Source organism: Hyalella azteca, unplaced genomic scaffold (genome assembly GCF_000764305.2).
Source record: "Hyalella azteca isolate HAZT.00-mixed unplaced genomic scaffold, Hazt_2.0.2 contig5528, whole genome shotgun sequence".
NCBI classification, from domain to species: Eukaryota; Metazoa; Arthropoda; class Malacostraca; order Amphipoda; family Hyalellidae; genus Hyalella; species Hyalella azteca.
Genome location: NW_025935716.1, coordinates 169899 through 182588, shown reverse-complemented (window position 1 = coordinate 182588; position 12690 = coordinate 169899). Strand labels below are relative to the sequence as shown.

General features: G+C 38.6%; 1 protein-coding gene across 1 annotated transcript in view; it reads left to right on the top strand.

Annotated features, from left to right (window-relative positions):
• LOC108682033 (titin) overlaps positions 1-12363 on the top strand; it is a 32533-nt gene extending 20170 nt beyond the window's left edge. The window contains exons 11-18 of the mRNA XM_047880516.1: positions 573-700; positions 1190-1365; positions 1749-1837; positions 2479-2973; positions 3455-3640; positions 3933-4196; positions 8928-9080; positions 12320-12363. Coding sequence (XP_047736472.1) covers positions 573-700; positions 1190-1365; positions 1749-1837; positions 2479-2973; positions 3455-3640; positions 3933-4196; positions 8928-9080; positions 12320-12363 — 1535 coding nt within the window. The remainder of the gene's footprint in view (positions 1-572; positions 701-1189; positions 1366-1748; positions 1838-2478; positions 2974-3454; positions 3641-3932; positions 4197-8927; positions 9081-12319) is intronic.
• Positions 12364-12690: the final 327 nt, after the last annotated feature.

The following is a 12690-nucleotide window of genomic DNA, read 5'->3' as shown; positions in this document are numbered from 1 at the left end:
CATTTTATTCTAATATAATGTTTCGATGTTTGCAGCAACGCAACTTTTACGGTCCACTTGTTTTGCAATGTGCCAATAAAAAAATTATTAGGCAAAGCGAATTTGCTGAGGTTTGGAGGAATGTTCATCTTTGTTCAACAGTGATTGATAAAAATTTCTGTAAGGTGCACTTAAAGTGAATAAAGCTTTCAAGGTAAAATTTATTAATCCAATTAACTGGTTATGAAAGCTGGTAAGCATTTATTGTATTTCCTTGTCGTTTTTCATTTCTTCACATATGCCCGAGTTGAAGCTGAACCTTGTCTATCAACTGCCATTTTATATCAAACACGTCCATCGAAATTGATCATTTTTATATGCACGTCACTAAGCATATATTTCCCGGCACAGTCCTTCCTCTGAAGAAGAAATTTCTTGTGATTGCTTAAGTTAAATCTCACTAATTTGACCATTCTGATCTTCTATGTGGCCGTTGACACCTTATCATTTTGTTACAATAGGATAATATTCATATACTGGTCAAACGCTCGCAATGATTAAATTTCTGGATATTTTTTTCTTCGGTGCGCCAGACCGGCCCGGGCCGCCATCGCGCCCCCTGGTGGCTGAGTTGTCGGGCAACTCCGTCACTCTGCGGTGGGACCCTCCTGCTGACGATGGTGGCTGTCGCGTCAGCGCATACATCCTTGAGTACTTCAGGGTACGTCAGGTGGATGTACTTTATCTTAGGATAGTCTTCTGTACGAAGTGAATGGACCCGTGCAAAATCTCATGTCAGCGCAGGCACAAGGGCAATAAGAAGCATATGTGTTGTAGGGATGTTTATTGAACCTACAGAATGCCAGTTTAAAGTGAACGGGAAATTATTAATATTAAAACTCGTTGTTATTGTTTTTCTTTCGTATTGAAGTATGGCGGTGGTCATTGGAGACCATCAATGTTGAAATGTAATTTGTGAACTTCTTTCTTTTGGTGAACTGTGCAGGTGGAGTTGTTGTACTCACAGCTGCTCCAATTGGTCAATCGACTAAAAAGTGTTCGGATACTCTTGGTCTAGTCAATATGTCTGACCTTGTTTATGCGTGTGCTAGTTGCGGATAAGAAACATTCGGCCAATGTTTCAATTTAATTCGAAAAGTTTCGCTCATGCAGTGTGCACCGACATTCATCAATTATTCCCTCACTTCAGGTTGGTTGGGATGTGTGGCTGAAGGCTATGACGTCCCGTATCACGTGGGCACAACTCAACGACCTCATCGTCGGCTCTGACTACAAGTTTCGCGTCAAGGCCGAGAACGCTTACGGCATGTCAGACGCCAGCCCCGAGTCAGACGTCGTACATGTCGAGGAGTCAAGAACTCCAGGGTCAGTAGATGAATTCTAAACGAAACGTATAGCTCTTGAACTCCAGGATTAGAGAGGGGAGAACTTTCATTGTGCGTGACCGAGTGTAATACTATGAGGTTGAATGTATTCAGCGATGGTTAGTTGTAGAGTCAATAAATACAATGGGAAATTGATCTGTTGCGTGATGAGTACTAGAGGTCGATCTAGTTTGAGTCTCATCTATATAGTTGCCTCCAGAACGAAAGGGCTAGTGGAGGAGTTCACGATTTGAAAATTATTGTAGGAATATCGAACTACGTTGCTAGTAGACTTTGACAATCAATTTACCGTTTAACATTATTTATGTTGTTATAATTAATGAGCCAAGATAAGTAATGTCATTGGCTTTGTCCCATGTTCAGCAGTTCGTCGTTCGAGTTTGACACGTACAAGTCCACAAGCGCTGCTGGCTCGTCGCTCCCTCAGGACCGAGCTACGGCCCTCCTTAAGGGTGAGTGTCGTACTTTATGCATGTCTAATTTAATTTCCTAAGAAATCAATGTCATTGTTAAAATTCACTTCTGTGCTTTGGCAATAATTGTAATTGGATAATTAATTTATGCGGCCAAGAGCAAGTATTGTATTATTTATCCATTATATTTCTTGGCTATTTATTTAGGACTTGAAATTAGCAAAAATTCTGTAGGTAAGTAACTAATCTATTGAAATTAATAGCATTCTCATTTAATATTAGCATTCATTAGCATTCTAAAGTCATTTAATTTGTACAATCTTCCACTTCACTGTGGAAAGTTCAGCTTCGAAAGTTAACACAGAATTACCTTGGTATTAAGCCTTAATATTACTTCCATTATAATTAAGGCGATGACAGATATATTACAATAACAATCGGCCCTCTTTTATCCATTCACGAAATTCTTAATATTCGGAAAATATATTAATAAACCGGCAATTTCTCTTTTGTTTCCTATCTTGGCCAAATTTGAAGCTATCAAACTACCACAAAACAAATAAATTTCAATAGCTCTATTGATGTGAATGAGGAGGATGTTTGTAAAATGGAAGTACAAACAGTTAACATGCTTGTTTGTTTAAAAAATAATTAGAATTTCGTTATCGTTATTACTACAGGTGAGAGTTCGACCTCTGGCGGCAGCTCAGAGACGGGTTCTTTCGAAAAAACTCGAATGGCTGAACGAAAACGCATGGCACTCGAGCCAGATTCCGTCGAGGCTCAGGAGTACAGAAAATCCTTCGAAGCCGAGTACAACCGATCCTTCGAAGTAACTTCACACGATTCCATTGGAGACCTTGATCCCCCGACCCTGAAGCTGCACCCTGCGTTGAACAGAGGCCAAGTTTCTTCCGATGCTGACGGAAGTCAGTCATCTTTTGACACCGAATTACCGACCCTGCGAGAGCAGGATAGGCCTTCCTTTGATCTTCCCGAGGAAGATTCCTTCCTGCTGGAGAAGCAGAAGTTCTACGAAGAAGAAGAGGAGGCACGTCAGGCTTCATCCTCGGTCTTTCAGGCTGAGTTGTCTACGGAGTCGGACGTTCCGCCTCCCCCGAAAAGGGCACCAAGGCGGGGAGGAAGGTCCCCAGCCCTGCCGCCTTCTAATACGGGTTAGTAGAATTTAAATTATGGTAGTTACACAATTTCCATGAGCAAGAAATTAACAAAAATAATACTCAATAGCTTAAGGTCTGTGAAATTGAGGGTGAAGTGGGAAGAACCCAGTTAGCTCGTTAGTTATATTGACAAACCACGTAACAGTAGTTGATCGAAACCGTACAACAATACAAAAGTTTATGAAAACTGTAGATAACAAGAAATGAATTCGTTCGTAGAAAATCCTCGCAGACTCCATTTTAATTCTGTCTATCTATCAGGTTTGAAGTTTTGACTCTACTCATGAACGAAAACCAGGTGCTGCTTTTTTCGGATAAAGTAATATTTCTAATCTGGAATTTTGATTCTACGACATAACTAAAATTCTCATAAGTATCCTTCTCGCAATCAATACAAACTGACTTGAATTTCGGCATCGCATGGCGAGTAATCATCACAAAATTTGAGCCACAATTACTTTAATTTTCGAAACAGGTTCTCAGGATAGTGAAGGGCAGCCTCAGCCTCTTCCAACCCCCCCGCCTCGCCTCAGAAGATCTGGCTCTCGCGCCTCAACGATTTCCGACAGTGAAGATCAGCCTCAGCCTCTACCCACTCCCCCGCCTCGCCTCAGACGATCTGGGTCTCGCGCATCAACAATATCAGAAAATTCACTTTATGGTGAGTCAATTCATGTCAATCTGAAATGTGTTCGCTCCTCAGAGAGTCTTGTCTGAAATTATCAAATTTCTCAATTTTTCTCCATGAACGTTTCACGGGTTGAATAACGCGTGTACGCGAGTGATGCAATCTTGCTTGGAGTAATGTAAGCGAAGTAAATTAACGTTATGAGTATTAATATTTTAACTGCAATCATATCGAATTATGCAAGGCTAATTGACGGATCAAAATGTGGTAAATATAATGCATAAAAATTTATATCTGTCTAATATAACATCATTCCTTATGACAGCCATCGAGGAGACTGAAGGCTTAACACCCCTGGCGCCGCCTCGCCTGAAGCGCCCCTCCTCCCGCACCAGCAGCCGCTCCGATATCAACTTAGGTTTGTTGTGTGGAGAACAAAATTCGGTTATTATTTGGTTAGTCAAGGGTTCAATAACTAAGCGGGTCGTGTTGAGAACCTTAGCTTCTGCCAGTCGTATTGGAAGCTTCAACCTATGCGTGCATTTCGAGAGCCTCGACCTATACGAGTGCCTTGAGAACCTCAATCAATGTGAGTATCTTGAGAACCTCAACCTCTTCTAGTATCTTGAGAACCTCGACCTATGCGAGTACCTTGAGAACCTTAACCAATGCGAGTACCTTGAGTACCTTAACCTATGCGAGTACCTTGAGTACCTTAACCTATGAGAGTACCTTGAGTACCTTAACCTATGCGAGTACCTTGAAAACCTCAACAAATTGTAAGTATCTTGAGAACCTGACATTATGCGTGAATTTTGAGTACCTCAACCTATGCGAGTACCTTGAGTACCTCAACCTATGCGAGTACCTTGAGTACCTTAACCTATGCGAGTATCAATTGAGAGCTTAACCATTTTAAGGTTTCCTACAGTTACTGGAAATAGATATTAATTCCAGTAAGTTTCCCCTCTAAAATACATGCCGTGGGTACGATTGTTTTATCCAAATAAATCAACTAAGTTTTTGCCCTGATTTGACGGAGTTCATACATGTTTATTTCATTTATTTTCAGTTTGATTTATACCTCATACTGTCCTCTCCTCGTGAAATAATTAAAGTATCATTGAATAATTAATATCATCTCCCTAAAATTTATTTATTTCATCTTTATTGATAACATCACCCTATTATTGTCCATCTCTCCCACTTATTATTTTTCTATTGATTTTCTTGCTTCTTTATTTTTTCTCATCCTCGTTGTTCCTATCAGCATCCCATCCCTCATTATTTATTTTAAAATTTCCTTAAAATCCCATTCTTCATCTTCTACTTGTTTATCAACAGCATCATCCGTATTTGTTCTGTCGCACCTAAGACAAGCCCCGTAGCTATCCCATCATCTTTTTTATTTTTTTATGAGACAATTTGATTGCTTGAGTCGCAAATGATCCAAAAGTCAGCAAAAACTCCTAGCAAATTAGCATTTAAAAGCAAAGGAATTGCCTCAAAGATTTACTTCATCCCTATATATGATAAGCTTCTAAGTCCAGCTGTATCGTCAGGTCGAAAATAATTGTTCAACTGCAATCTAATTATGCTTCCTCTCATTCAGCTTCTAGCTTCCGTACGCCGAGCACAGAAGCGTCACTCTATTCGATAGTAAGATAAAATTTCATGTTTACCCTTCCGGTGTTTGGGACGTTCGAATTTTAGAATTATATTTCTAAACAGACACCTAGTTTGAATATGGCGTTCATTTCGTACCCAGTTGAGATGCAAATGAATATTTCTGCCTGCTTTTAACGGAGATTTATCGTTGTTTTGTCGTTAATTCGCCAATTTAGGTTTTATTTTTATTGCAATACCAAGTGTTTTCAGCTGGCTTTAACAACACTTCTCGTTCACATCCGATTGAAAATTTTCAACAGTTTGGGTTTCTCCTGTACCTTTGCTCCTCCAATTTCCATTTAAATTTCTATTGTAAATCTACTGGTAGAAATCGCTCACTTGTATTCACGAATTCGGAACGGTGATAGAGCTGGTATTCAAAAGATTAGAAGTCGATTACATCGATAAGATAAAAAAAGATTAGATCGATAGAAATTTGGTGAATTTTCTTGACATTTTCACTAATTCTAAACTTCTGTTTTTTCTCATTATCTCAGTGTTCATCTCATTTACCCGTATTTATCGAGTTTGTCTCTCTCAGTATCTCTCAGTTTCTTTCAATTTATCTCTTCTCACAATTTATTTATCATCTCCATCATAAATTAAAGGTCATCCCAGCTCTTCAGCATTCATTATATCCCTGCAGTATATTAACAACCATCTATATTTATTTCCGGATTCTAGCTTGTAATTATCTCACCCTTTTCTTGTGTTTACATAGCCACCTCCATCGTATTAACTCCATCATCGCCTAACATTCTCCGCATCACCTGCTCCGTATTCTCCTCGGCACCTCCTCCGTATGTATTTAATCCCTACCCTGCATATATATCACAAGTTTTCACCCATATTTCCCCCATCAAGTTCTATGTAGTCACTATGACGACATCCATTAATTTTATCCTATTTCCTCATTATCCACATCGTCTACTCTTATTCATCTTATGCTTCTTCTTTAATTAGCTGGTTGCCCCTGTTTTCACTGATCGTGACTTATCTATTGAACGTCTACAAATAAAATGGCCCTCTATATTCGCTCATGATTTATGTTCTAAATAATCCATTATTTTCAGCCTTTATCATTTTATCTTATATACATTTTAAATAATTTATTTGATAATTTCCCTAAATTTCTCGGTTTGTTTTTCATCCTGCCCAATATAATTAGGCAGGTATTTTTCTTGCACTTTGTTTTTGCCGTTATCTTAAAATCAAATTATTAGTATAATCCTATTATCTTTTATTCCCTATTTATTCGATCTCCCCGTTAATCCTACCCACCTTGTCTATCCCACCTGCATCGTTTGCCCTATAATCTTCCCCGTGTTTTGGGGATGCAGAAGCTGAGGAAATTGAGGACGAGGGCCACCCTGTCCCGCCTCCCCGTCATAGGAGACCTGTCAGCACTCAGACAGACGGGACTCTGGACAGTAGGTTTATACGTCCTGTCAACGCCGTTTTAGCGTCTCTGTCTGCTTAGAATCTTCATCCTATTAAACGGGGTGTAAATAGTGTCTCTGTCTAATAACATGCATCTTTTTAAATATCATGTAAATAGTATTTCTGTCTGTTTAAAATCTGCATCCTATTAAATGGGGTGTAAACAGTGTCTCTGTCTTTAATAACATGCATCTTAATAAATATCGTGTAAATAGCGTTGCTGTCTGTTTAGAATCTGCATCCTATTAAATGGGGTGTAAATTGCGTCTCTGTCTAATAACATGCATCTTTTTATATAGCATGTAGTAGCATTACTGTCTGTTTAGAATATGCGTCATTTTAAATGGGGTGTAAATTGCGTCTCTGTCCGAGAATCTGCATCCTTTTAACGGGCTGTAAAATGCCTTTTTTCTAGAATCTACGTCTATTAAATGTGGTGTAAATGTAGCGTTTCTGCCTGTGAAGCTTGGCTTATTTCTCTTTCATGTCGCAGAAGTGTAGATTTTCTGCTCCGTAATAATAATTTTGAGCCTATTTTTGACTGCTTCATTCCTGTATCTATTTTGTTTGTTAGAATTCAAAATCATTGGTTAGTTGTTAACGCGCCACCTTCCACTGAACTTTAGAAAAGCAAATTTTATCCAAATTTGCTTTTCTTACCGACAATAAAAAATTGCTTCTTAATTATCAAATCTATTGATATTAATCTTATTGGTACATCAGTTCCTTCGTTTTTTATAAAAAAAGAACGTGATACGAAACTCGAATTTTTTCCTGAGGACCTTGGTACGCCTTCTTGATTTCTCATATATATAGAAGGCCATCATTCGTCTCATTAACTTCTCTTATAGGAGACCACAATTAGGACGCATGAAGACTGCCTCATATTCTCTGAGAAAAGCGGAACGAAAATAGTTTTTTCCATGAAGAACAACATACATCTGTTTTTTCTCCCCGACGAAATAAAAAATTATTTTTTTTTTAAATCGTCAAACGCCCAATTTCTCCTCAATATGAGGAGCGGCTTGTGTTTCATATTTTTTCTTAGAGGAGCATCATACGTCTCATTTTCTTTCTAAGAATAGCGTCATAGGCCTACGCTTCATATTTTGCTCTAAGAAAAGCGTCATACGCTTACTTTTTTTCTAAAGAGAGCATCATACGTTTTTTTCTCCATGAAGAGTGTCCCACATCTCATTTATATTTCTAATAAGAGCGTCAGACGTTTTATTTTTTCTCTAGGAAGAGCGTCATACGTTTAATTTTTTATAAGAATGGCTTCCTCATACTTCTATTTTTTTGTAAAGCGCAATTCATATACGAGGTTTCATCACATTATTTTAAGGTTTTATTTTGTTCTTCATGCCTTCATCATTCACTAACACTTTTGCTTATTAGACAAGCTACAATTTCCTTACTCTGAAATTGTTTCCAGATTGTGATAGTCGAACTTAATTCTCTGTACGGTATTTATCCAAGCTTTCCGTTTGATAAGATCCTGCTATTTTCCACGAATTTGTCAGTTAGTCGTCAGATAATTGTACCTAAAAAATATTTTTTTCTTACATAAGAGTTTTGCCAATAAACTTTTATCGCCATGGGATGTTTTTGTAGGAGAGGAATGTAATGTAATTCTTGTGAAACAATAAATCATTTTATTTAAATGTGATGATACTAAAATTTTGTTATTTCGAAAATTGACCCGTTTTTATTTCTGTCATGTTAATTTCTTGACTTTTGTAGTCCAACCTTTTTATTGTATGATGAAGTGAGTACGCGAGTACGTATATGATGTTTACTTGCAAGTGTAAGCTCTCGCAGGAAAAACCACCCACGATGAACTTGAGCGCTATTAAGATTTTCTGAATATAATTCGAAGCTGGGCAAGGGAGTTCAGTTTATTAAAGAAAAAGTAATAAATGTCTGAAAATCTGACTCGTATTGCCGTGTTTCGTCCGAATAACACATTCATAAGAGCCGTTGCAACGCTGATAAAGACTTTTTATAGGCACTGTCTTTAGTGCCTGTAAGAGACTGCCTTTAGTGCCCCTCCCTTATAGCACAGTCTCGCCTGCATCTCTCACGTTTGCCCCGTTACAACGCTGATAAAGGCTTTTTTACAAGGCACTGTCTTTAGTGCCTGTAAGAGACTGCCTTTAGTGCCCGGCCTAATGGCACAGTCTCACCTGCATCTCTCACGTTTGCCCCGCAGCCGGCGCAGGCACTGAGGCCGTAGCTGAGGAAGGCTCGTCAATGGTCGCACCGCCGCGCAAGAGACGCCTCGGCGGCTCCACGTCTTCGCTCGACGCTGCCTGTGCCGCTGACGACGTCGCCCGCACGCAATCGAACGCACCCTCGCCTCAACGTCAGTACCAGGGCCTATACTTTAAGGGTACGCACACAGTGAAAGCAGGTTGCCTGCGTGCTGGTTACCTGCTCAGGCTGGCGCCTGAAACCATAGAATACAGAAGCCTATTCTTACAGGTTTTCACTGTGAACACTTACATTATTATTCTATGTTCATTCTTGTGGCAGGTTGGAGCAGGTTGCCCGCGCGGGCAAACCTGCTTCCACTGTGTGCGTACCCTAAAAAAGTTAAGAGATCGTAAGTTCATCTGTCAATCATTGACGGCCTTTCATGCAAAATCCATCAATCACAGACAAGAAAATAGAGCGTAAGTACTTACGTTCACTTAGCGAGTTTTGAAACTGTGGCCCCTGATAATTTATTACTCATTTAACTCTTTATTTTTGTTTCATCCGTTCCTCTTTAAATGTGATTAATTATTACAATTGAAGGGCAATTTATCCATGTTCAAGAATTGTCGATCAATGCACTCGGAATTCAGGCAGTTCTTCTAAATTTCTTCGTATATAAAGAGATTAATTGATGTTTAGGGACTGGATTTTGTGTGGGTAAATTTATTGCCTGAAATAATTACATGAGACAGGGATTTTAAATCTCAATTAATTTGCCCATGCAGCTATTTATCAAAGAAATCACAGTTAATATCACAGCTACTCTAAACTCAAAATTTATCTAAAATTAAACAACAGCTTGTTCCCAAGTCCGCTATATGCCAAAATTTATGTTACGAATCAAGTCTGTAAATAATTTTTTTGGTTGAACAATGCGTTTAGGAATCAAATGCTTTTCGCTTGCTTATTCATTTCAGGAACACAAATTTTTTTAATCAGTATATTTCCGATCGAAAAAAGCTGGGCAATTTCGATCATTATTATTAAGTTAAGAACTTAAGATGTTCTCAGGTCACCGTGCTCATTAGAAAAGACTTACGGGGCAGATAATTGAAGCACTCGTAGATGTAACAATGCCTCATGACTTACCAACGTATAAATGCTGCGAAATTAAAAATCAACTAACCAATGAAAAATGTACAAACGTTTAATAAACGTAGCATAGAAATTATTTAAAGAAGATCGAGAAGGAATAGAACTAATTTTTTTTATGTAGGTTTAAGGTAAAAAGCAATAGTTGGCACCGCCGTCATCTGACACGCGTGTACACCTGACACAAACTCAGCTGAAGGTCTGCAGCTGCACGGCGCACACCCATGCGGCAAAGTCAACAGTTTGCAAGGCATTGTAAGCAAGTGGGTGCCGTGTATAATTGGTGTATTGGCGAGGCTGCTCACTTGCGCGCGCACTGAGCAAAACTGAGCAGAAGATGCGTGCGGTATGCGACTCTGAAGCGCCTCAGTTCGAGCGAGGTGCGCTTGCCAAGCCCCGGCGCTGCTGTGCGTCGGCTGTCCGATTTCGTATTCATATTCATAATAATACGGTAAATACTCCATAATTGAAGAAAAACCCCACCAACGGTTGCGCGCACGCACATGAGGGCGTTGGAGAACGTTTCGATATTCGGAGAACGTGTAACGTCTTAAGAAAAAAATTAGTTTTGAGTAGTATGATCATCAGGAACCAACGATCCGATTGACCCTTGAGCGACCACCGATATTCTGTGGACAATCGTTAATTCCACTAGCATTTTACTGGTAGTATATTAGAACCGAACGAAAGCGACAAAGTTTCCCTTCATATAGATGGATTTCTTGATTTTTATTTGTATTTAAGACGAAGCGAAAGGGTGTGAGTTGATAGTAAACAATTAACGTATCGATCCAATTCACCTGTCATGTAACTGACTGCTGCTGTTGGTTAAAGCAGAACTGTTCGTGGTGCTCTTATAATTCGGTGATTGGATCATCCATCCGACGAAATAAATCTTTGAGTGGTTACAAACAGAACTGAAATCGAATATTCTTCAAGAACACGAACAAAAAATTCAATATTTGTTAATTATTCACAGCCAGTTACCATAAATCTTCGAACGCAATCTCTTGTTTTCCCTGCTGACCAGACGGACAATTTTATCCATGTTGACCCATGCGAAGAAGCACTACGAGAAGTTTTAAGACACCCACGACTTTCGGTTTTAAGTAAGCCTTATTCCGGACAGAAAACATGATTCGGTCCTTACCTAATAATAAACATGGTTCCAGAAAATGACCTTTCGTCAATTGGTTTAAATGTTTTATTGTTGAAATCATGTGAGAACGCAAAGTTGCTACATGAGACCATCTTTTATATAATGAAAATAAGTGCGGTGCATTGCGAAGCCGATAGTTGAATGAAAAATACATCCTAAGTGTTAAATCAGTGTGTTGCCGTCAGTAGACAGTTTACGGGATGAAGCGAGTTCCAACATTAGTGATCTCTATGGATTGAATATCCAGAATTGAAGTTAAAGAGGTAAGTTTGGAAATTGAAATCCAAATAACGGAAATCAAAATGTTGTCGAAGTGCTAGCCCAATTAAAGGCTTATGTAGATGTGAACTTGAACATGGCTGCCGCTTGACCCGAAATTGTCCATTTATTTGGATGCATGCAAAGTTTCAACTTCATAATCATGCAACGTATAGAATTAATAGTCATTCCTAGAAATTAACTAAATAGTTAATTGTTATAAGAAAATAAATTAATTAGCAAGTCATATTTAATCAATGATCATTTTATCGATTGGCTGCATGTATAATCGGTATACTATTCACTCGAAAATATAATTTATTGAGATGATGCCAGGCATTTCAGCGCTGCGGTCGTGATCCTAATTATTAAACCTGATTACTGTTAATTCCTGCATTGATTAGTTCGCGGGGTTAACTTGCTTAATTTTATCACCCACATTTATTGAGAAACCTATTAAATTCACCTAGCCTGTGTCTCCACTAATGTACATATAATACGAAAATATCATCCGAATAATTTAAAACTGATACGTTTCGATTAATCTGATAAAGCCACTGTGTTACCATGATGACAAGGTTTGGCCTAAACTGGAAAAATGTCATGTGCATTCTACCATTCGTTACCGCACTGGAAACCGAGGCAATTCCCAAACAATTCGTTTGTCTTGGTACAAATTTCGCGTCCCCGTATTTGAAAATTTGCTTCAACATGAAATAAAATTCAAGGCTCGATATTATTCCTGCTTTGATGAAAGATATATTCACGGCCGGATATTCAAACGACAGAAAACTAGACCAACTCCAAAATTGAATTTCACGATCAATTGTTTATAGACGTCGGGGATATCGAGCAGCTGTTTGGTGGTCTGGCCCATTAATGTTAGCTCTCATCGAAGGAGAAGCGAAGAACTGAGCGCAATATCTTGCGTTACTTCGCTGTGGGATAAGGGCTCGTCAATAACATTATTATATTTGACGACGAGGTTACATCATATACGATTTAAATATAAATTATTGTTTCTTTTGACTTAGCATTGGAATATTATTATTATATATTTGCAGTAATATGTTACTGTAATCGGCACGTTAACTGTAATTATTCTTTTTGATTATTATTAGCAACCCGATGCTTGCGCACATCGGGTTTCTCCATCTTTTTGAACTAATGCTGTTTGGATAAGATGAGAATGTTAATGCTGGGTGAA